The sequence below is a fragment of the Abramis brama genome (assembly GCF_963993115.1).
Source record: "Abramis brama genome assembly, chromosome: 4".
NCBI lineage: Eukaryota > Metazoa > Chordata > Actinopteri > Cypriniformes > Leuciscidae > Abramis > Abramis brama.
Genome location: NC_139966.1, coordinates 31,537,545 through 31,564,113, shown reverse-complemented (window position 1 = coordinate 31,564,113; position 26,569 = coordinate 31,537,545). Strand labels below are relative to the sequence as shown.

At 37.7% G+C, this 26,569-nt stretch overlaps 1 protein-coding gene across 1 annotated transcript; it reads left to right on the top strand.

Annotated features, from left to right (window-relative positions):
* Positions 1-2,090: 2,090 nt before the first annotated feature.
* On the top strand, positions 2,091-4,249 carry LOC311082163 (uncharacterized protein; the record flags this gene model as incomplete). Its single annotated transcript, XM_084112905.1, has 5 exons — positions 2,091-2,180; positions 2,691-3,332; positions 3,629-3,856; positions 3,962-4,032; positions 4,220-4,249. The coding sequence occupies exons 2-5, from the start codon at positions 3,125-3,127 to the stop codon at positions 4,247-4,249; spliced, it is 537 nt and encodes a 178-aa protein (XP_083969031.1). The 5' UTR covers positions 2,091-2,180; positions 2,691-3,124.
* Between the last annotated feature and the right edge of the window lie 22,320 nt (positions 4,250-26,569).

Sequence of the window (26,569 nt, the reverse complement as noted above, 5' to 3'; positions counted from 1 at the left end):
TAATCAGAACAATCATGTCAGAGGCTAAAAACATAAATAGTCCGTACCTTAAGTGGGTAGAGACAATGAAAAACATGCCCCATATATATTTTGCCGTACACTGTAAACCTTTTTGCAACTTTCAAAGTCCTAGCACTTTCTAGACACAAGCAGAAACCAGCCAAGTCCACTTTAGTCCTAGCCTGCCACTATTTCAACAGTAAAATCAGTTAACAGCCAAGGTAGCGTGCCTAGTGAGAGCTAACGTTAATCACGTAGCTGCTAGCAGCTTCGTCTTTCTAACTAGTAAGTTATAGCTAGTCGACAACAAAACTATGTCAATAGCTTAAATCAAGTGAAATATGATCCAAGTAAACCACCGACTCCTCTTGACATGGCCTCATCGTCTAGTTTGTCATACTATGAGTGTGTTAATGACAAAAAAAAATAGGCTACTTACTTGGTGATTCCACGAGATAGTGGTAGACAGTGGTTAAATTGGGATTTATTATGTGGGGGGGGCTCTCCCCAGGGGGGTCCGGGGGTATGCCCCCCCGTAAGTTTTTTTTGAAAAAGAAACTATTAAATGGCATTTTCTGGAGAGTTTTGTGCAAAGAAATGGAGAAATTGTGTCTTACATGATATGTGAAAAACTGCAAGGTTAAGAGCATATTTGCATTGTTGTAGTATCAACAGGTATTAGGACATTTAGCATTTACATTACTGTTAATCAGCAGTGGTTGAATATAACGAAGTACAAATACTTCGTTTCTTTAGGCCTACTTTACTTAAGTAGAATAAATAGTGCATACTTTTGACTTTTACTTCGTTACATTTTGCAGCAATTATTATACTTTCTACTCCACTACATTTCTACAACGTTTCGTTACATTTTCTGATCAGTTTTCCCCCCTGCCAAAACAGGGATTGAAAAAAAATGTCCTGTTTTCTGTGCTGATGCGGTGGTGACGCGTTCATGTAACATTTAAGGGTGGCGCTGCCAATAAGCTAAAAGCTGTCACAAAAAAACGGCAAAAGTAATGATTATGAATATGTAAAATATAGCAAGGAGACATTTTAATTGTTTATTAATAAACAAGTGTTTTCTGTGTCAGTGCCCTGCATAGATGAAGCTGACGATGCTGTCCTCGCAATCTTCGCAGTAGTGAACGCGCCAGAGAGAAATGCACATTTCATACGGATTAGGCTACACAAGCAGCGGTCTGTTTTCTTTCGTTTTGAATTGTTCTGTTTAAAAGAATACCTTCCAAGCTTTCTATAGATATATTTATCAGGTCTGTCAGGCAAGTAGGCTCCCTTATACGATGAGTTTCGGTTAATTTATGAGACGAGAGTCCAGTTCACTCGCCGGCGCGTCCGTGTGCTGAACTTGACAAAATTGATCTGCTGCAGCAGCTTGTGAGTTTTGTTTTTTGTTTGTTTTTCCAAGGCAGTAGAAGGTTCTGGAACTTTTGCGCGCTTCCACATCCCGCGCAACTACGGATCTCCCAGGAACATTCATTATTGCTGCGTACATTTATCCGTGTCGGAGTTCTGAGTAGTAGCCTATGCGCATGGCATGCGCGAGCGGTGCGCGATCAACTGACAACGAGATTAAGCAGCTGAACACGAATACGGCCGTGTCCCGATTGTTCTCAGCTCCCTCGAGACAAAATAGACATGCCATTTCAAAATCTTTCATTTATAATCAGAAATATGTTTTCAAAAGCATCACTTTCATCAAATTTTATGTGACATAATTTCCAGTAGGCAACTGACTGCAAACGAGCAGGCTTATGTGCCGGGGCTGAGCCCCGGAGAGCCCCGGCCCAATTTAACCACTGGTGGTAGATGTCTGAATAGTCCAAAGAGAGTGTATGTTTGTGCGATTTTTGCTATCAAGAAACTTTGCAGGTCTAGAGCGAGCGAGTTCTGTTCTCAGGGGAATCTGTTTGTTTTCCCCCAAAAAGGGGCGTTACCCTTCGATGACGCAAAAGTAGCGTTGGTCTATCCATTGGACAGTCCACACTTTGATTGATGTCTTTTGGACCAATAGTTTTTGAGAAAATTGGGGAAAAGTACCTCCCCCGCAAGTGTACGGAAGATGATAAGCGTTAACGGTGTTCCGTACAGGCAACAATGATGTTCCGTACATAGACATTTCAACGACGAAAATGGACATTTAACGGATCAACTGTGAGGTATTTAGTTATTTTAACTGAATAAAACAATATTTCAATGAATAAGAAAGGTGAATGCCTTTTTATTTGTTTAAAATTTAAGTTATTTGCTGCTTTAATAAGCTAGAGGACCATGCGAAATGTGAGTTAAGCATGTGAAACGTTAGTGAATAACTTTACCATATCTTTCTGAAGACAAAGAAGGGCAAACAATTTGAACTTATACAAAATATTTAATGATTAACCAATGTGACTTCAAAACATAAATGATTTTGGTGTGTGTGTGTGTTTACAACAATTTACATTTAACAATAAACTGATTAAAAAATACCATAACTAGAAATTAACGTTAATTGTATGTGTGCACTATTTACACGTGTGTGTGTGTGTGTGTGTGTGTGTGTGTGTGTGTGTGTGTGTGTGAGAGTGTGAGTGTGAGTGTGAGTGAGTGAGGTGTTTTTATGTGGACAGACAACATTTATGGCAAAGCCAGTCAGTGTCTGACACTTCCTCCACTTCTGCACACTCCAGGTGGAACCACAGATGGCACAAATCACACTGGACCCATTCATCTATGGCCTCCTCTCCTGAGCCTGGTGGGACCACTCGACGGCAGAGAGCGCAGTGTTCTCCGTCATCAGTCGGAGGGGGTGCCTGCTTCTGCCTTTTGGCCTCCTGGGCTTGTCTCTTTTCCTCCTTCTTCCTTGCCATCTCTTCCTTGCGCTTTCTCTTCTTTTCTTCCTTCTCTTTCTCCTCAGTTTCTTTTTCGACCAGCAGGTCGAAATATTCATCGCTGGTGATGACACGGGCTGGCAAGGGAATGCGGCGCCTCACCTTCTCCTTCCTCTCCAGGGCTGGACTTATGAGGACGTTAGCCAGACTCTCCGGGATTACACCTGCTGCCACCAGGTAATTTTTGTGAACTATTCTATTGTTACAGGTGGGGCAAGGTGTTTGAGTGATGGATGGTGTGGTGGGAGCGACGGATGGTGTGGTGGGAGCGACGGATGGTGTGGTGGGAGCGACGGATGGTGTGGTTGGAGCGACGGATGGTGTGGTGGGAGCGACGGATGGTGTGGTGGGAGCGACGGATGGTGTGGTGGGAGCGACGGATGGTGTGGCGTCACTTCCATCTGCAGATGGGAGCACTCTCACCACCTAAGAAAATAAAACGTATGTAAAACTCATTAGATTAGATTCAACTTTATTGTCACTGTGCAGTGTACAAGTACATAGCCAATGAAATGCAGTTAGCATCTAACCAGAAGTGCAAATAACAAGGTATATAAATAGATATAAAAAAATGTGTATATACATTAAGTTTTATGACATATAGTGCAAGTTATGAGGTAGATGGGGAGAGACTAGCTCAGTGCAAATGACTGTACATACACTTGAAAAGAATGCAAGTAGCTAGAGGGTGAGTTATCATTGTATTAATGTCAAAATTACCTGGGTTGTGTCCACAGCAGCCCTGGACAGAGGAAAGATGCCAGCCTTGCGGAATCCAGCCTTGACATTTTGGGCTGAGACAGCAGTGGGGTACACGTGTTTTAGGAGAGCTGAAAACTGCCTCTTCCCCACAACGATGTCCCCTCGCACCAGACCCATCCTGGAAGCCATGGTGGAGAAAGCGGTCTTCAGTGGGTTGAAAACCGCAATATCCAGGGGCTGTAGTATGTGTGTGGTGTGGGCAGGTAGGCAGAGAATTTCAACATTGTTTTCTCTGCAGAACATGATTACGTCCCTGGAAACATGCGTTTCGTGTTGGTCCATGATTAAAATGAGTGGTCTCTCCTCAGGAGCATACCTGATAAAATGGTGGAGCCATTTCAGGAAGAGCTCAGAGTCAAATCAAATCAAATCAAATCAAGTATATTTGTATAGCGCTTTTTACAATACAGATTGTATCAAAGCAGCTTCACAGTATTAAAATAAAATAATACAACAAAGTTTGTTTCTAGTGGAATTTATTGATTGATAGAATAAAATTAAATATCCCCAAAATATCCCCCAAAAAAAACAGTGAGTCCATGTAACCCTTTTCCTGGATGCCATAGAGGGCGTTGGGGGGCCCATCCAGCCTATAGGCGTTGCTTGGGAGGCAGCCGGGGTAAATGACGAAGGGTGGAATGCTGTCCCCGACTGCATTCACACAGCAGTGGACCGTGATGTGCTCCCTTGTCGTCTGCTGCTGCTGATAAATGTGTTTTCTCCCAGTCTGGCATAGGACCTTCTCCCTGGACCGAGGCTTGTCTCCAAAGCCGGTGTCATCACAATTATAGATGAGATGTGGCTTGTCCTCCAAACTGTGCTTCTCATAAAGGGCCTCGTATAATTTGAAGAACCCTTCAATGGCCTCTGGTGTTGCACCATGGCCAGGGAATCTGCCGTCCTTGAGGCCAATTCTGGATGGCGGGCCTTAAACCTGGACCACCACACATCACTTGGCCCCTTCTCCAGGTTTACAGTGGTGGTCTCTGTTCTGCCACTCTCCTTAATGATCCCAGTAGCCAGCACCTTGACAAGGGATCTTGTCACTGGGAAGCCATGGTCCGCCATCCAGAATATAAAAGAAAGAAGAGCCTCTTCCTCTCCAGGTGTCAGGGCCGAATTAGGATGAGGGTTGTGGACATATTTATTTTTTTTATAGTCCTGTAGAGTGGTGTGGGGAATGCCAAATTTTTTTGCTGTTGCTCTTAGACTTGCCCCTGCCTTTACTTCCTCAACTGCCTCCTGTAACTTCTCCTTTGTGTACTGTTTTTTCTTTCCTGACATCTTTCTTTTGTTGTAACTGACTTTCCTTTGAAATATGATATTATGTTAATCATGTAATGTTAATTTAACCTTAACTTCAAGTGATTGTTTATAAAATTATGTTCACAAAGTATTTTAATTATATTAGATAACTTGATGTATGAAATCTTATAAAATAACTTGAATGTCTGAATATCCTATCCTTGTGTGTAACTTTGTTAATGTTAAATAACTTTTGGCAAAGAAATAACACAATCAATTGAGTTTTAACTAAGTTTGTTTAATTTATTAAAGCATGACAATTAAAAATGTAAAGAACAAAATTAATGCAGTAACGCTAACTTGATCTTTTATGAATATAAACATCATCTCTGCGCAGGATGATGGGCAAACAGCGCCTGCTGCACGTCTGAGGCGGAGGGTGGCGCCAAGTGGTCATCGCCCACAATTGACGTTTAAATATTCCCATTTCAAAGCATTTATTCAACAAAAGGTCATTTATTTAACAATTTGTGATAACATAACATTCATTTCATAAAGATTATAGTGCTGTGAGAAGCATAAATTAAATAGAAATGCACATTTTCGCTGCTCTAGTTGTCTCCCCACCCAAGCGGCAGCCTCACGTTTAGCTTGCCCACCATCCATTTTAAAGCGCAGGGGGCGCACCTAACAAACTTACTGAAATCTCACGAGAACAAATGGTGGGACAGTCTCTGTCGTGTTCCGGGGTGAAAGAGGGAGAAATGATGATGACACATATATATATATTATGTATGAACGGGAAGTATTTAATCAGCGATCGGCGGGAAAAGGTCATCTGTACGGAACATGGTTAGTGTACGTTAACTTAGCTAACTAACTTAGAGGTAACGTTAGGTTAACTATAGACCTGAGCTGTAAGTTTGGGCTTGTAATCACATCTTATGTGTAGATGAGATATTTTGATAGTTTTGTAAAGGTTTTGCTGACAATTGGTCAATGGATGAGTGGAAATAAGCTAATTTATTTAACCTAAAAGTACGCACTGTATGGTTAATTCATAGTTATCACGTGACGTCACACCATTACGCCCACCTGGAGGCTTTCCATTGCCCACCAGCCATTTTTATCAGGTTTGTAGTTAGTATTAATGTAGTAAAACAGTGTAATTAAAAGATCAAATTCAATATATACCGCTTATTCATGATGCATACTTTGTACAGGTAAGCAGATGAACACAGAACAAGAGTTTAGCTCCAAACCCAATTAAGCAGACCTGAGCAGCTGATCCAGGACCACCAGAAACTCTGCAGGACTTTGGTCTGGACACCAGTGTTGTAAGTTCAGAACATATTGCAGGAGATCTCAACATTGTTCTCAAGGTCACAAGATTCTTAAAGTGCACTGAAACATTCGCTCCCTAAAAACTCACTATGTTATCGGAAGTTCTGAAGCTCAAAACTTTAATCACACAAGACAGTTTGCTACAAAATGACATGTGATAGGGGATTTTAACAAACCAAACCAATTCACAAACCAATATTATATTTCAGCATAAACATACGTCGCTAGACAGGTAATGTCTAATCAAGCAAACATTTACAATTTATCTATGACTGAAATCTTGCACAAATATGTAGAGGGAAAACTCAAGTGTATACTTCACATTTTGGACAACCATTGTTTTTTTACATTTACATTTTGGTTATTGTTTTCTTTCTCCCTTTAGATGCTGGAGAAAAAACAGCCAGGCTAAAGCATTCAAAGTGGAAACTTCTGTCGTGGCTCAATAATCCAGGATTGGGATGGTGGAAGGAGAAGATCAGAGATCAGGCAGAGATCTACTGGTGCCCCTGAGGAACTGATTTACCGAATGCGTCAAATTTAACGAAACATTTTCATCACTCACCTTCATGTCGTTGCAAACCTGTAAGACTTTCGTTCATCTTTGAAACACAAATGTTGATATTTTTAATGAAATCTGAGAGCTTTCTGTCCCTCCATTTCACAGTTTATGCCTCTACAACTTTCAAGGTAGTAAAGACATTATAACAATAATCAATATGACTCCAGTGGTTTAACATCAACTTTATGAAGCGAAGTGAATGCTTTGTGTGTGCAAAAAAAAAAAACCATGGCATCTTTATTCACAAAATATACGTCTCTGACACGTGTTCATGGAGCACCACGATTCATCAGTGTTGTGTTGGCGAGAGAGCCGGCCATCTCATGCGTCGGAGATACATCATTTGTGAATAAAGACGTAATTGTTTGCGCACACAAGGCATCTGTTAAAAATATCTTCATTTGTGCTCTCCACAAAAGCATTATGGGTTTGGAGCGACATGAGGGTAAGTAATTAATGACAGAATTTACATTTTTGTGTGAACTATCCCTTTACTGTTTTCTAATGTGGTTATAATTGGTCATTGTTCTGTTTTATAAATATTTGAAAGATTTATTGTTTTGAAAAAATGTTTATACAGAAAAGATAGATTAATTTGACCAAAAGTCACAGTAAAAACTTTAAAATTGTTTAAAAAATAATGATTCAAATAAATGTTGCTCTTTTGAAAGCTCTATTCAAAGAATACTGAAAACTGTATCATAGTTTCCACAAAAATATGAAGCTGTATAACTTTAATAATCATAAATGTTTCTTGAGAATCAAATAATCATATTATAATGAATTCTGAAGGATCATGTGACACTGAAGACTGAAGTAATGATGCTGAAAATTCAGCTTTGCATCACAGGAATAAATTACACACTTTATACTGTATATTTACATGTATATTTAAGAAAAGTTATTTTTATTGTAGTAATATTTCACAATATAACTTTTTTAGGGTATGCTTGATCAAATGCAGGCTTAAGATGTGATCAGGAAATTGTTTTTTATTTGAAAGATGTATTTGATGTGTCAATAAATGGTTTTATAAACTCTTGTGAATTTTCGTATTATGAATATTAAATATAATCATGAATTCACGGTTGAAATTAGGCCTGAAAAAGACGTCTTTTCAATTCACTTTACAACCTAATTTAGACGCGATTGGGACGTCATTTTATTGGCGTCTTTTCAACGACCTGAAAAAGACGTCTTTTCACCTTTCACTTTTCAACCAATTTTTATTTAAATGTTCATTCATACATCTTATTATTCAGACATATAGTAATAGTTTGTGTGTTTATAAATGCTTTATTAACATGTATTTCTACAGTAATTCAGGGTTAATTCAGGTAGTTATAATGCATTTAATAGTGGTCAGTTAACTATTTTTGTGAGCTCATCTAAAGTGAGGACTAGTTATGCCTTGTAAAGCATTTACAAAGGAGATTTAAAGGCTGTTAAATATTTCTATGTTCTGCATCACTGTGTGTGTTTGTTTCCTTTTTCTGTTTAGAAGAAAACTGAGTCTTTAAATCTCCTTTATAAATGCTTTACAAAGCATAACTAGTCCTCACTTCAGATGAGCTCACAAACATAGTTAACTGACCACTGCTAAATGCTTTATAACTACCTGAATCTACTACTTATTTATTTACACTAAAGTGATCTTATGAACCACTGACAACTCCTAAATAACTGCTTTGTAAATAATGCAATACTTCATTTAGAAATGATAAATTGATCATTAATAAATTATGAAAATACATTAAATACATTATAGATATGCTTATAAATCAAGAATAAAGCATTTATAGTTGTATTTATAAACTGCTTACTAATGTCTATTAATGCTTTATAAATGATGAATTAACTGTTTACTAATGCTTAACTGATGATTAATAGCATACAGTTATTATTAGTGTTAAAGTGTTACCCCGAAAGGCTAAATTTAAAACATAGCCTTTTTCAGACTTTCTTCTGTGGAACTCAAAAATGTTTTGCAGAATGTTCATTGAACAGTCATCAGCTTTCTTTGTCATAATTTGCTTTCATATTTTTCATACAATGGTTGTAAATGGATACTGAGGCTGTCAATGCCTAATATTCTGCGTAACATCTTTTGTGTTCCTCAGAAGAAGGTCCTCCTGGTTTGGAACAAGTTTGAATATTTTCACTTTCTTGTTAACTATCCCTTTAATATTTTGTACTTTTTTATGTTAATATGTTGTTTCCCCCCTATGTTGGCATTGTAATTAGAATCAAATGCAAAACAGTAAGGGGTTTAGAACACAGTTGAGGTAATTTTATTGATTATTATACTTTAACACAGACAATACATTTGACGGCAAGTGATATGAGCCCATCCGTGAGAAGAGATCAAGTAAATCTTCTGCATCACTTTCATCCAGGCTGCCTTGAACAGCTTTTTCAACAAGGGACTGCTCTGAGGTAGACAAATATTTAAAAAATGAGGACATCAGGAGCTCTTCATCCACAGAGTCAATACCATCAATACATGCCAATATACTGTAAATGCCGGAGACAACCTGACAGGCATCACACCATGATCAATGTAGCCTTTCACCCACACTCTTCCAACAGCTTGCCACTCCTCTTTCAAGTAGTCTGGCCGCATTATTGGCACTCGTTCTTCCTCACCCTCACACTGAGCAAGAAAATCTTTCCAGAAGGCAGTGTACAGTTCCCGTGACACTCCATCATCATCAATAGCATTTTCATTCGTGAATTCTACCCGCAGGACTTTTTTCATGACTTGGGGTTCCATAAAGATCTCCAAAACATCTTTGACTACATTGACCCTTCTTTCCCTCACAGATTTGATCTCTTTCATGCTCTCAGATTCTCCAGAGGTCTCCAGCTGCCCTACTGAAGATAATCCATCTAACTGATGGGGTTGATCATTTAATGGTGGATTCTGCAGAATTCCAAAATACTGTATTAGAACATGAGAAGATGGCTTTACAAACACTGAGCATTTGCAGTGTTTCTGGTTTGCTTAGTTCTCCTTCTCTGTTGAAAGGATCCATGAACAAAAAAATATTAAAACACATAAGCATATAAACATCTAAATATATACTGTGTGTATATATATATATAGAGAGAGAGAGAGCCTATGTGTGTGTGTGTGTGTATATGGCCTGTGTGTGTGTGTGTGTGTGTGTGTGTGTGTGTGTGTGTGCGTGCATCATCCTCCCTTTTAACGCAAGTGTGTGTTTGTGTGTGTGTGTGTGTGTGCGTGCATCATCGTCCCTTTGAACGCAAGAGTGTGTGTTTGTGTGTGTGCATCATCCTCCCTTTTAACGCAAGTGTGTGTGTGTGTGTGTGTTTGTGTGTGTGTGTTTGTGTGTGTGTGTGTGTGTGTGCGCATCATCCTCCCTTTTAACGCAAGTGTGTGTGTATGTGCGCATCATCCTCCCTTTGAACGCAAGAGTGTGTGTGTGTGTGTGCACATCATCCTCCCTTTTAACGCAAGTGTGTGTTTGTGTGTGTGTGCATGCATCATCCTCCCTTTTAACGCAAGTGTGTGTGTGTGTGTGTGTGTGTGTGCGTGCATCATCCTCCCTTTGAAGGCAAGAGTGTGTGTGTGTGTGTGTGTGTGTGTGTGTGTGTGTGTGTGGACATCATCCTCCCTTTTAATGCAAGTGTGTGTGTTTGTGTGCGTGTGCGTGCATCATCCTCCCTTTTAACGCATGTGTGTGTGTGTGTCTGCACATCATCCTCCCTTTGAACGCAAGAGTGTGTGTTTGTGTTTGCGCATCATCCTCTCTTTGAACGAAAGAGTGTGTGTGTGTGAGTGCATCATCCTCCCTTTGAACGCAAGAGTGTGTGTGTGTGTGTGTGTGTGTGCGTGCATCATCCTCCCTTTGAACGCAAGAGTGTGTGTTTGTGTGTGTGCATCATCCTCCTTTTTAACGCAAGTGTGTGTGTGCATCATCCTCCCTTTGAACGCAAGTGTGTGTGTTTGTGTGTGTGCATGCATCATCCTCCCTTTGAACACAAGAGTGTGTGTGTTTGTTTGTGTGCATCATCCTCCCTTTTAACGCAAGTGTGTGTGTGTGTGTGTGTGTGTGCATCATCCTCCCTTTGAACGCAAGTATGTGTGTGTGTGTGTGTGTGTGCATCATCCTCCCTTTTAACCCAAGTGTGTGTGTGTGTGTGTGTGTGTGCGCGCGCATCATCCTCCCTTTGAACGCAAGAGTGTGTGTGCATATCATCCTCCCTTTTAACGCAAGTGTGCGTGTTTGTGTTTTTGTGTGTGCATGCATCATCCTCCCTTTGAACGCAAGAGTGTGTTTGTTTGTGTGCATCATCCTCCCTTTTAACGCAAGTGTGTGTGTGTGTGCGTGCATCATCCTCCCTTTGAACGCAAGAGTGTGTGTGTGCATATCATCCTCCCTTTTAATGCAAGTGTGTGTGTTTGTTTGTGTGTGTGTGTGTGTGCGTGCATCATCCTCCCTTTTAACGCAAGTGTGTGTGTGTCTGCGCATCATCCTCCCTTTGAACGCAAGAGTGTGTGTTTGTGTTTGCGCATCATCCTCTCTTTGAACGCAAAAGTGTGTGTGTGTGTGTGCTGCCTCCTCCCTTTGAACGCAAGAGAGAGAGTGTGTGTGTGTGTGTGTGTGTGTGTGTGTGCATCATCCTCCCTTTTAACGCAAGTGTGTGTGTGTGTGTGTGCATCATCCTCCCTTTGAACGCAAGTGTGTTTGTGTGTGTGTGCATCATCCTCCATTTGAACGCTAGTGTGTGTGTGTGTGTGTGTGAGTGTGTGTATCATCCTCCCTTTGAACACAAGAGAGAGAGAGAGAGAGAGAGAGTGTGTGTGTGTGTGTGTGTGTGTGTGTGTGTGTGTGTGTGTGTGTGTGTATCATCCTCCCTTTGAACGCAAGAGTGTGAGTGTGTGTGTGTTTCATAACTGTAGGGCCCATCATTACGAAGTTATGCCATTGAACTCAGTCATTTAATTCTAAGTTTGTTAAGTTATATAATCAACAACTTACCATTCTCGGCTCTCTTTCCAATTCATGAGCAAAATCTGAGGACGAGTCTGATGAATTCCCTAAGTCCGTTTCCATCGTGCACAAGTACAGGCGTAGCATTTTGACTTTACTCTGTTCATAGAGTTCATTAACAGTAATATCTAATGGAATTGTGGTCTTACTGAAATCACGCATTTCAAAAGTATAGTTTTCAACGGGGCCTTTTGACGAAACCCCTTTAGGAAAAAACAAATCCTTCCCCATTGCCATCAATTCATCAACTTTCGTGTTCTTCTTAACCGTCACATGTCGCGTTCCTCCTCCATGTCTTGTCCGAATTTGGTGAAATTCTTGTTTATGACAATGAAGCCACCCAATTTCCAGTCGTCTAGTCTCTTTGGAAGCGTGTTTATTACCAATTCCTGAAAGTTTGTTTAATAAAGCCCCGTCATTTGTAGATGTACTGGCACCTCTTTGCATCTTGTCTCGTAATCTGTGTAGAACAGTTGACTTGGTAGAATCACATGCAGCGAGTTTTTGACGGCAAAATGCCCTGACTGCTAGTCGATCCCCATATCTGATGACATATCTTGCCAGTTCGTCTTCAGTCATGATCGCAATGACACTTATGTTAATCTAAAAGAAAATGTCAGGTATAAATACATTTGCAACAAACGTATGCATATGAGTGTCTTGACAAGGCCTCATGGATAATTATAATTATTGTTACACAATTTAGCCTACATTATCCTCTTTTAGTTTCTCAATTGAATCTTGAGGAATATCTCGTGACCTCAAAATGTCAATAAATTCGTCTTCCATGTTGCGCTCTTATGATAAATAAGCTCCGTACATCATCCGTGTTTCCACATTTGTATTAATGACGCTATCACGCAAACCGGAAATTGTAACGCGTGCGCACGAGAAACTATCGTGTGCCCACGCGAAAGTTTCTCGTGCGCACGCGAAAGTTTCCCGTGCGCACGCGAAAGTCCGTTTTTTTTTTTTTTTTTTTTTGCACAGGTCCCCTCAGGGGCTCCATAGCAAACGGAGTATGTGTGAAACGGGCGTAATTGTTGCCATTTATGGTGAGTAGAACACCAAGAAAGAAGATAATCACTCCAATCATTATTTGGACAATCTAGATGGCAGATATAGGTTTGGTGTTTTATTCATGATCATATAACATTTATGTCTGGATATACAAAAAATAAAAACTATTGATGATTTATATTAAAGTCTAAACTTAATCAAATACATATCTTTGCACTATGGGTCATTCTATAATTAGGGGTACATTTCAGATCAACAAAAAAGTGAAGAAATCAGTGTGCTTTTCTGCAAAATAGTTGTTTCCATAATATACCCCATATTGTTCCAAATTCATTAGTTGCCAAGCTTAAGCTCAAATTACTTTCTAAATATTTAAATGAAAATTAATATTCAATTCATTGTTTTGTCAACTGTGTTACAGACAAAAGTGGTGTCATAGAAGACATAAATGAAGTACTACACATATGATAAAACATTTGTTTGAAAGTTCTTGAGTCTATTCACCAGGGGTTTTGAGGTTGTATGTCTAACTGATTTAAAGAAAATATAAATTTTAAACTGAATAACAGATTCTTTGGTATACTATCATCAAGGATGGATATTTTTTCAACATAATTCTCCATTACACTGAATTTAGAGTTATTCAACGTCTTTATGTAATACTGTTCACTCTAGAGATGTCCTTATTATAAATTTTATAAATGTTTAGCCTACAATTAAAGATTTATGACACAATATAACACAATTGACAGATAAAGTTACACAGTTGACAGGAGTAACACGGTTGACAGGATGCATTAGGAGAAAACGAGAAACCTTTCTTTAAAATAAAACCTTTTTATTTTGACAAGTGTCAGCAACAAGTAATTAATTAACTCTCTTGAAACAATGGAGAAAACAAACAAAAACTTTAAAAAATGCTGTTAATACTACATTAGTCTCATTCACAAAACAGTCCTTTCCAACTCATCCTACTTATAGTCTATTTCATCTTCCAGTTTCTTTTGTCCTTTCGTGTTTCTTTTGATTTCCGACAGGTCACATTTCTGAGATCTTGGACCATATGTCTCTGTCGATCTCCACATGATCTCGACGTGAGGTCACAAAAGTTGGAGGAGGAATCATCCTGATGACGTCATCATGCAAATACCATAGGACATAATTCCGTGTTGGCCAGAAAAAGCGGTTGACTCCAATCCGGTGCATACATTTGACTTCGACATGCGTTTCAGTCACCTCTTGAATAATGCCAGGATAAATATCGTCATCATATTTGAGAGAACACCACTTGCCAATGATGTCTGAGTTTTGCCAAGAAATTTCAGGCAGGTCTTCACTGTTATTCCTCTGTGTGGGTGCTGTTGCCTGAACCTCAAAGGTAAACATTTTGGTGTCATCACATTGACACTCCAGGGTCTGTCTCGTTGAGCAAAGGCAGCTTACATCTCGGTAACTGATTTTTCTTGGGGTAACTGTTACCACTTGGTGAATGCGCATGGTTGATGGTACCACCGGGTGAGTTCTGAGAGTTCTGCTTCTCAGCAGCAGATAACCTCATTTCCCTAAAACAAGATTAAGAGCACTTTATAGTTTTTCAACCTTGCTTGATAGGGATCACATTAAATAAATGTCAGCAGAAACCCACCATTCCAAACCATGAAATCATATAAAAATGAACCATAATTCATGAAATCCTTGTTTGTTGATACATGTATATTTCTGGAGATAATATAGATTTTGCTGAAAAGCTATGGAATGCTCCTTTAATCATATGTAGTAAAGTCTAGTTAGAGTGTAATGATTTATTCAGTGTAATAAATAGATAATATAAGTGTTAAGATTAGTTAAATTAATCCCTTAATGTAAATCACATGTTTTTATAAAATAACTATTACTATGTAATTACACTTGTTCATATTTTACCATGTCATTCCTGTGTAATAACAATAGTTGTACAATAGTAATAACCCAGCCAACATTGTCAACTGTGTTAATCCCTGTCAACTGTGTTACACTTGATGGGTAACACAGTTGACAAGTAACACAGTTGACATTTCTTCCATTTTAGGGCCTTGTGCTAACTGCAGACCTTGAACATGTCCCCACATTACCTTGATCAACTAGTGTTTTTATACATTTTCTCTACATTTTTTTTAAATATAATATCTAAGGTAAGTACACAAGACCATGTTGATAACACAGTTGATGAGCAATTAATCTACTCTATGTGTAGACAATAATAATGATTAAAAAAGGAAGAGGAGTAAAAACTTAGTACACTGTATTTAAAATTCCCGCCACTGAAGGACGTGACATCACATGATGTTGGACATGTGACTTTGGGACAAACCATTGCTGATTTACAGTATAGGGGTGTTGTAAATGGCTAACTGTTAATAATTTAATAGATATAAATGAGTGAATTAGTTTTTAAAATACATTTGCCTTGTTTTAATGATTATTTTTTAACAAATAATGATGAAAATAATATACAAAAACATGTATTGTAGTGTTAATTTGAAAGGCAAAACTTGACTTTTAGCAAATCGGACCACACAAAAACTGCAATTTCCAGTACAGCATATGCATTTTCTCCTAATTAACTTATGGAACTGGTTTACTTTTCTGCATGAAATAAAGAAAAAATGTGCCCAAATATAAAAGTGATCATTGCTTGAAGTGAATATTTAGTAAAAATTATAAATAAAACCCATGGACTTGAAATGTACCCCTAATTATAGAATGACCCATATAACAAGAGATTTCTTTTATTTTTAAAAAATCTAGAAGAAATTAAAATACTAAGAACTTCCAAAACCATATATATCATTATAATTAAGCTTTAAATGCATTACCCCCAATGCCTTTGGTTGTGCCTTGAAAAATCCTTTAAGAGCAGCATTGTAACTTGTTCCTCTGGCCTGCTGTCCATCAAGAAAAATAACACTGTCCTGCTCCGCCTGTGGATTTACTGGATGATCACTGTAGCTTTGTCAGTTGAGATGGCCTCAATGGTTTCCAGCTTAAAATTGGTCTGATGTAGCCAACATAAACCTTGGCAAAGAGGATGCTTTCTTCATCCAAAAAGTTGCTGCTTTAGGAGTTAAGTGCTTGGATTTCTTTCATGATCCCACAGTTTAATTTTGAGAAATGCTTCTCCATTTCTTCAATCATACAGTCAATAATTGGGTAGTAAATGTGGCTTCCTCACGGTCCATCTCCACATGCTGTCCAACTGTAGATGTTTTGACACAACCCTGCAATGTTAGATAGCTGTCGTTTTGCTTTGGGAGTGGCATGTCTGAGGAAATGCTGCAATCACGTTTTGATAATCTCATTTGTTGATTTTTTAAAATAAGTTAATTAGCAAGCTCGACATGTTCAATTGAATATTGATTTAGAATGTTACGAGAGGAAAATTTCAGAAGCAAACAAAGCCAATTCGCATTTCAAGGTCATTCGCGAAATGACCGCTAGGTGCTATTGTGCAAAACAGCAGCAATTGCCGCATTTTTAAATGTAAGTGGGGTTTATGTCAATTAACAGTAAGGATGAAATACTACAACTATGGTAAACAGAATAGAAAAAAAAATTATTACAGAAAAATAGCCTATATTTCATATTGTAGACGTCGGTGGGCAACAGAAGTCTATTTCCCGGGGGAGCAGCACGATAAAATACAACAACAAAAAAAACAAGAATAACAAACAAAAATAAATTGGGTGCAATGAAGCTGATTATTTTTACTATTCTATTGAGGAATTAGACGAATGAAGAGTGTTTCTCGCTTGTGTGAGCGAACACTAATTGCTGGACAAACAAACTTTTGGGCATTTCTCAGTGAGTAAATTTGTGGCCGAGTGGAAGAACTTAGCTTTCGATCATTTTAGATAACACAGGTTCAAGTCCCGAACAAACATGGACTAGTTACCTACTGTAATTTTTATATTAGTATTTTATATTATTAATGCAGAGAGATTTGTCTAGTTCTAAAACTCTGTTAAACCATATAGTTTTCTTGCTTATATTTATAAAATAAAATTACTATGCATTTATATATAGATATACATTTATATAGTTTTTATAAACATGGTTTTAAGCGGTGCGATTTGCCAGGGGGGATGGTGATTTCCTTCTGGTCTAAACATCCCTGCTTCTGCTAAATTATTCCCCCCAGCTATTATTAGCTATCATGTGAGCGCATGATTGAAAGGACAAGGCAATAGTGAAAATCTCGCTCAAATTAAATGTAAATCGCCCTGAATTAAAATGTAAAAACAGATAAATTTATTTGTCGAAATGTTGCGATATTGTTCCATTTAAGTTCATAATTATTCTATAAATGTTATTTAGTTTAACAGTAGCACCAGAAGCACTGTGGTAAAAAAAAAACCCGCTTTATTCACAAATCGCATGCACCCTGGTTGTAAGGATCCAAAGATCCCTGTGGAATTTAATATTGAGTTGAACATTTTGTTCATGACAAACAAATGAACATGCGTTTGAAGATTGTATTTAGTTTTGCTTGGAAAAAACTGGCCTAAACCGAAGTAGCGTTTTAATTCTTCAATTATTAAAATAATGAAATATTTAGTTAATAAACTTTTATGACAGAATTACTACATGTAGCCTAAACTATTTAATTCCTTCATTATCAACACGTTAACCTAACGATAATGTCTAAAATAGCGATTTAAGTGTGAATTGCGACTTCTCTTTGTTTTAAGTCAGTCTCAAACTCAGATAGCCTGTGGGGTGTTTGGGGGGGACAGTTCAGTGTCTTTATCGTGAGGGTGCAGGAGTGTTAATCGCCCCTCTTTCATATGGAGAGTATTGGCTAGCCAACCTGATGATACAGAACAGGCAAAATTCCTTTCAAGATAAATCTCTCGATGTGTCCAAATATAGGCCCTATAGCCTATTGTAGTTTTATTTATTGTATTTAAAGGTTTTTCACACAAAATGTCAATTAAAGTACAAAACTAGTTGAAACAACTGGATTGAACAGAGTTTTAGAATGTTTTAGCAGTGTGTATGATTGTTAACAATCTAGCATTATATAAACATGAACTGTTGACGAAACGCATTCATGCCAAGAAACGAATGGGAGTGAGCAGCAGACACAGAGCTCTCTAATTCACGATCAACCTCGTTTTATTGTAAGGCAAATTCAACTAGGCATTCTGTGTCTTTGAAGTAACAAAGGCTAAATAATTTGTTACAGATTATTATTTTTTTTTCATTTGTGTGGATGACACAATAATAAACATAATTATTATTAGCTTGTATGATGTGTTTTTACCCTGAAATGTTTAATTTAGAGATAGACCCAGCGCACGCAGTGAGGGAGACAAAAGAAACTTGCTAAAAAGAGATCCAGTGTGTCCGTGAGCGAGAGGCAAAGAATTTGAAATGTCGCAAGAATAAGATTATGTATTTCTTATTAAGGGAATAAACTCTAAACCAGTGTTCTTCAACCCTGCTCCTGAAGGACCCCCAACACTGCACGTTTTCTTTGTCTCCCTAATCAAACACACCTGATTCAACTCATCAGCTCATTAACCCATGTGATAATGAGCTGATGAATTGAATCAGGTGTGTTTGATTAGGGAGACAAAGAAAAACGTGCAGTGTTGGGGGTCCTTCAGGACAGGTTTGAAGAACACTGCTCTAAACTCATTGTAACACGGTCCGTGCACTTTTTGATCATTTCAATTCCTGTTTGGAATAAAATAACGAGAAATTAAAACCAGCTCGTTTATTCGTTTTTTAGTGTAGTTTAAAAAACAAAAAATTTGATTTTGGCTTGGTTTTTAATTTTTCGTTTGTGGGTTACAAATGGGTTTATGGGTTCGATATTTCATTTGCACATGTGGGCGGCACTGAAGCGCCCCTTTCATCTGATTGGTCAAAACGCTCCGCCTTCTGTAAGCTACGAGCTTTTCTTTCTGTCAGGCAGAATAAGAGTCAGTACGAGTGTGGCACTGACAAATGCACTTCATAATGCCTGTTAACCACCACTCACTGTTAACTACGCACAATATTTGAAGCAGAAATATGTTGCTGGTCACGTAATTCGTGCTGCTGCGACTTGCAAGCGACTCCAATACAGTGCAAATAGTTAAAATATCTCTTTGGATAAAAGGGAAGTGGAAATAAAAATCAATAATAGGCTGAACTGTACCATGATAATATGTCCGTAACATATACCACTCTCGTCTTTTATTTACATCAAAAGGCAGGTAGGCGTGTGTGAAATATGTAGGCTATAAATAATTATGAAAATTAAATAGAAATAAAGTTTGTTTATGGATTTAAGCATGTGTAGCCTACTCAGTGCACACAAAAAGAAAGAGACAGAAAAGAGAGAAGCAAGAATCAGTGAACGTACATTAATACTGACAAAATTAGCAGGGTTTGGGATTAATTAAAATCATGTCGGTTGAAGAGCACAGCATACCTTTAAAATGTTATTAGTTTTATTATAAAACTAATACAATTTTATTACATTCTGAATTGGTCTAACTGGGAGCTCTCACTGGGAGCTCCCTCTGCTGTCCATAAGATGCCTCTGCGCACCAGCCATTTCAAACCCAGCCTCCAGTATTTGGGCCACGCCTCCTTATTTGCATACACTCCTCAATCCTCAATGCCCAATCCTAAATCCCCATATTCCCAATCCTAAATCCTAAATGGCTAAATGATTAAAAACCCAATCCTAAATCCCTAAATGCCCAATCCTAAATCCTAAATGGCTAAATGACCAAATGCCCAATCCTAAATACAAAATGCCCTATCCTAAATACCAAACGCCCAATCCTAAATACCAAATTCATTTTCGACTTAGACTTTTAGTTTTCGACTTAGACTTTTAGTTTCAAATTTAGACTTTTAGTTTTCGTTTAAGACTTTTAGTTTTCAATCTGACCCAATAATCCCTCCATATCAATGAGCCGCGGCACAGCGGCAGATTACGTGATAGAGGGAATAAACTGACACTTCTCAAAGTCTGTGATTTAACGCCTCTTAACGATAAAAGGCAGCAAATACACACCCGTAATTTTAAGTATTATTCTGGTTGAGTACCAACTGTAATGAATTAATAGCCTGATTTACAGTTGGCACTCAACCAGAATATCTGAGACAAAGGCTATCTGAGAGGAGAGTCTGAGACAGAGAAGTCTTAATTCAGACTTCGCTGTTCTAGACATTAATAAAGTGTTGATAAAGAAGGAATTAAAGGTGCTGTATGTAGGATCCAGCGGCCTCTAGCGGTGATGTTTCAGATTGCAACAACAGCGCTCGTGCTCGTGCTCAAACTCAAGAGCGCGCACTCACTACCGGCCACACTGAGACTTTCAACACAATGGAGAAAGCATCACACAACATGCTGGAAACTCATGTAAACTCCCACTGCTACATTACCATAATAGGCTACTTTTATCAGCTTGACGTATAACTAATGCTCCATGCTCGTACCATGATAATGTTACATTGACTGTACTTTGCCGACATGTGGTGTTATCTAGCATAAGGCATTTCACTAACTATTCGTGTATCTTTCACAATTAGCAATGTCAACATAGGTCAATGAATGATAACGAAAACGGTTAGTCAACTAGACTGAACAATTTCAGTGTAACAATAAGACAGTAGGAAGTAATATTACTGTAGGCCTACTGAACATGTCTGGAAATGTGTATTATAAACAATATGATCGTAGTGGGATGAGTGACGTTAGACAGTAGATCTAACGTTAGTACATAAAATAAAAGTTACATCCTAAAGCACCTACTTTTTGTTATCATGGAACAGTCTTTTGTATTCATTTCATGTCTCATGTATGTTGTATTTTACCTTGCTATTTCATTACAGTTTACTATTATTTATTTCAGCATATCTGAAAACTTGTAATTTATCAGAAAAAAAAAGTCAACTCAGGGTCTGTTTTTATACCTAAAACAAAGCGGAGGTCTCTCCATAATTCAAACGCTCTGCCAATGTTGATCCGTGTTTTCGTCCTGAGTCGATCCGATTGACGTTTGGCCTGACGAGCTTCAGCAGATAAATTTTTATATATATATATATATATTTTTTTGGAGTTTGTGTTGGAGTCTGTGTTGTGCTGGAGGCAGGTCGTTTTTTGGTGTTATCAGACTCCATGTCGTTAGCTGCAGTGCCGTCGCATAGACTGTTTATAAAAAGGAGAGAGGCTCGGGAGCGCGCATGCACGTCACATCCGGTGGATTTCGCAGAAAATCCGACCCGGAGACTTCACATAAAAATAGGAATACTGGCCTTCAGAGGTAATAGCAAAACACGAAAAGTGGATCATTGTAATGTGCGATTACAACCCCTTCACAGACAGGCAATAAAAAAAGGATTAATTTTATAAAAAAAGTTACATACAGCACCTTTAAATTATGTAGGCTACATTTAGTAATATTTCTTAATATTTATAAAAAATTTACAATTGCCCATGTTTGTTCGGGATTTGAACCCCGTGTCATCTAAATGATTGACACCTAAGTTCTATCACTCCTCCACGAATTTACTCACTGAGACATGCCCAGAAGTTGAGTTGTCCAGCAGTGTGTTCGCGTACACGAGAGAGAATCGCTCTCCATTCGTCTCATTCTGCAATAGAATAGTAAAAATAATCAGCGTCATTGCACCCAATTTATTTTCACTGACTGCGAAATATGATGGTTTTCTGGTGTATTTTTTGTTTCACGATGCTCCCCCGAGGGATAGGCTTCTGTTGTCCACTGACCTCTGAAATATAGGCTATATTTGGCGTCTCTATTTTAAACTTTTGATTCTATTTTTCTGGTCTAAAAATTTTTTAGATGGGTAGGTTTAGGGGCAGAGTTGGGGGTAGGTCATTCGTACGAATTCATACGAATTGGGCACCTCGTAAAATATGTACGATTTAGCAAAAATTCATAAAATTTTTGCTAAATTAGCCACCTCGTAAAATTCGTATGAATTGCCCTGAGATCGGGTTGGGTTGTCACAACACCGCTACCAAAACCATTTAATTTGTTTAGTGAAACATTGGTCACAGGTGGCTTTGCAGATACTGAGACCAGTAATAGAGACTGAATTGACCACAAACATTTACCAATGATGCATTTTCTTTTCATGCACAACTAATTGTTCATTAAACTGAAACCTGGTTTCAAGTTGGTTAGACAATTAAAATAAAATTGTATGTCTTTGTTGTCATTTTTATTTTATTTTAGCTTAAAACAAAAATAAAAATAAAAACAAAAATTCAGATATATAAATTCCTTGCAATGTTTAGATGGTAGGATCTCCTCACTGTGACTCAGTATCCCTGGAAGTAACAGACAAGATATGTAAGTATACAAGAGACTAACAAGATCCACATACCATAAAGACTTTTTATGGGATACATTTTGATAAACAATGAAGTGAAAAGTTACACAACATTGTTACACAATTCAATAATTTAGCTGTAGAAAAAAGGATGTAGTGTACAATGAAGCATGTTGTAAATCATTTACCTGGTTCAGTGCCACATTGACCACTGTAGAGTCGGTGTTGCTGGTGGCTTTGCAGGCAAATCCTGAGATACAGATGGAGATGATGAACTGAAGGATGGAGAACACCAGCAATATCCCACTGGTCCCCAGATCATAGATCTAAAAAATATTCAGCGTGATCATATGAAAGTAGTTTCACATATAATATTCCATTAATTATACTGAATGAGTTTCTAAATATTATATTGTTTTTTTATTGAACATTTAGTACCTTTGAATTCAAACAGATTTCCTTGAGAGAACCATAATTACGACCGTAGTCATTGTAGCATCTTGGATAGAACCATGAGAAAGCTATGTCCATGATCATCAGGACAATGGCTATCCCTGCCGTTATGGCACTGATCACATTTATTCCAAGAGAGGCTTTCACCTACAGAAAAATTTTTTAAAAGTGACAGTAATACTACTCATAAAAATACCCTGAACTCAGTTTTTAATTCTGTAAACTGATGAGTCAGATGTCTTGATCTTTCAAGTTTCAGACCATGTGGTCTGAAGAGAGCTTACCATGGAAAGTGTTGTGGTTGTAGAAGATCTGTGGATTTTTTTTAAAAATTGTTTTATTTATTTGATGGTGCCAAAATGTATGATGATTGCAAAATATGTTTTGTGAAAAGAAATAGTTTTAATTCAAAACGTAAATATAAAGGTAGTAAAATCTAGATTCAAGAAAGTGATATGTTGGTTTTTGTTGTTGTTTGGTGTTAATGAATGAAAATAAAATCCCAATGGCCCTTTAGCCACAATTGTACCCTACTGCATGCAGTCTTTACTCAAATAACAGATATATCACACAAGTTAGGTCAGTTGTGCACCTGAAGCAGCTTCTAATTAGAGGTCCAGTTTATTAAATATCTGGACTGATACTACATTTTGAAAGCTTGTAATGGTTTAAATTGCACAACAATTACTTGAGTAATGTGTAGTGTATACATTAGAAACAATAAATACATACACTACTATTGACAAAAGAAGAGTTATCCCCACAGATTTAAGCAAATGTACGTACCACACACAAATTAAGTTTATTCTGCGCTGCAACAGAAAGAGATCCAGCACTGATGTACTGAGAGAAAAACACAGGACATTTCAAGCTCATTCTGGTAATTAAAATCAGTTAAAAGCAAGTAATTAAAATCATTAAAAGCAAAACAATTAATTGAAACTTACAATAAGGGATCCCCAGTAGGTTATGCCACTAATGACAAGAATACCTGGGAAATAATGGTTGTCGAGAAAGCTGGTGCGTACGATGCCAAACAAGAAACAAACTACTCCGATCATTATTTGGACAGTCTAGAGAGGGCAGAAATGGGTCAAGTGTTTATATTTTTGCATGATGGCATATCATTCATGTTTAGACAAACACACACACGACTAATCTGTATTAATGTTATTATGAATCTGTTCATTTTATCACAGATGGAAATGAGATACTAAAAATATTCCACAAATCATACTAATAATTCATCATTCAATGCATTACCCCCAATGCCTTTGGTTGTGCTTTAAAAAATCCAGTGAGAGCCATATTGTGATATACTCCTCTGGTCTGCTGTCCATCATCACAAATAACAGCATTTTGTGCCACCTGTGGATTTACTTGGATGACAACTGTAGCTTTATCAGTTGAGATGACCTTGTTGGTTTCCATTATAAGTTTTCACCTGTAATTAAGCGTTCAAATTCTGCAGTTCACAACTTACTTAAGGTTGCTTTTTTTGTTTGATGTACAGTACAATATTTATATGAAACGCATTAGCTAATGCCTTTGTGACCTATAAAACTGTGATACTGCCAGTGTTTTTTACATTATATTAAAAAAGTTTAAATCACAATCGTTTGATTTTCTGAGTTAAACTGTTAAGATATACGTATAGAGTATGTTTGACAAGGATGCCTTTGAAGTTTCTCCTCTCTTCTGAAAGATCAGAGGATAAAATCTACATTATTCACAAATATTTTGCCTGATTGTATATTTTGTAGCCTACTGTCCAAACAAATTACAAAACTTGAAGAAATTGATAAATTGAATTTTATGAACAAAGTATATCAATAAATGAGCAACACTAAAACTATCACTGGTGTGAAAAATCACAAAGTCAAAATATGATAATTATTTATAATTTATATCAACGTGTCTGTGCATAAATACAGACATTATAACAAAAAATAGTATAGATGTTAACTGATGCATAAAATATTTTACCTGAAATGAGATGAGCGGCTGAAGTGGATGTCTGATCGCTCTTATGGCGTATCTTTTTGTTTGTGGACTGTGAAGAACCACTGAGGAGGAGCTTGCTTTAAATGAGTTTGCTTTATACTTATACTATAGGATTATGTTGATGCATTTCCTCCTAAAATTCAAAGGGCTTAGGGTTATACATTATTTTGTTAGTCAACTTTAGACATTCTACCAACAATGAGTAACTTTGAATGAGTATTGAACTGAGAATGATTTGTAAGCTGTTTTCCTCATGGGGACCAAAACATGTCCCCACAAGGACAAGGATTTTGGATATTACCATCTTTGTAGAGACATTTTATTCCCATGACTTAGAGAACATCTGAACCACACACACACACAAACAAACAAACTTGTTTTATATCTTTCCATAGACTTCCCAAAGATGTAATGATTTTTATACTGTACAAACGGTATATTCTATCCCCTTACACTAACCCTACTCGTAAACTGACCCATCACAGAAAATTTTCTGCATATTAACATTTTCAAAAAACCTCACTTGGTTTGATTGATTAATAAGCAGTTTTCCTCATGGGGCCAGACCAAATGGCCCCACAATGTAAAAAAAAACAACATTTTACTATCTTTTTGGGGACATTTGGTCCTCTCAATGTAGGTTAAACAAGAACACACACACAAAAGTGCATGTCTTTGTGTCAGCAATCATGTCATTTGATTTTCAGTACAAAGTGCATAAAAGTAAAATATAATAAAGTTGTTTCTTTATTGTAAATAAAATGCATGAAGTTTTCTGTTTGCTCCACTGTATCACAACAAAATTAAAAAAAATACGCTGATCCACTTGTCCGTGCGACACTTCTGTCGCGCCGCTCTCCACTATATTCCAATGGGTGACGTCAAGTGACTTTGACGCGCCTGCAAAGCATTCCGGGAAGGCGGCGCTTCATGCTGCGCGTCAAAAAGCTGGCCAATGCCCATCTTTATGCAAGTGAATTCCGTTAAACGCGACGCGACTATCCAATAGAAGTAGAGCATATGGAGACGGAGGGAAGTCTCTCGCAGGTCCTCTGTTCTAATACGCTACATTTCCCGCTCAGTCAAAACCACACCCATAGCGGTAAACGTCCATCAATGTACCAATGTGGGGAGGCGTCGCAACACCACGTGACAGTCGTGTCGGACAAGTGGATCAGCGCCGTCACGCATGGCGACGACGTCACAGATTGATAGGCAGACTGAATCGAGTAACGTTTAACGCCTTTATCATTAAAAATGCTAAGAAAAAACATCCATATAAAGTCTGACGTGCTTAAATCCAATGCGTTATTTCCTAGTATCGATACAATCGATTCATTGCCTTTTAAAACGATATCAGATCGATATACACTACCGGTCAAAAGTTTTAGATCAGAAAGATTTTTAATGTTTTTAAAAGAAGTATCTTTTGCTCACCAAGGCTGCATTTATTTGATTAAAAATACAAACAAAAATAGGGCTGGGCGATATATCGCACAACATTGTTAGGCGCATCTCGTCAGTAAAGCCGGTTCCTTGATTAGTAGTAAATCGCCATCACCTGCTTTCAGATGGAGCGGCATTCACAACACAGAGCCGTAGTTAACTGACAAGCTGAGCCATATCGCATTAATTATCGCAGGCGATGCGTCCGCGATATTATACCGGCTTTACTGACGAGATGCGCCTAACAATGTCGTGCGATATATCGCCCATCCCTAAACAAAAACAGTATTATTGTGAAATATTATTACAATTTAAAACAGCTGTTTTCTATGTGAATATACAGTAAAGTGTAATTTATTCCTGTGATCAAAGCTGAATTTTCAGCATCATTACTCCAGTCTTCAGTGTCACATGATCCTCCAGAAATCATTCTAATATGATGATTTGATGATCAAGAAACATTTCTGATTATTATCAATGTT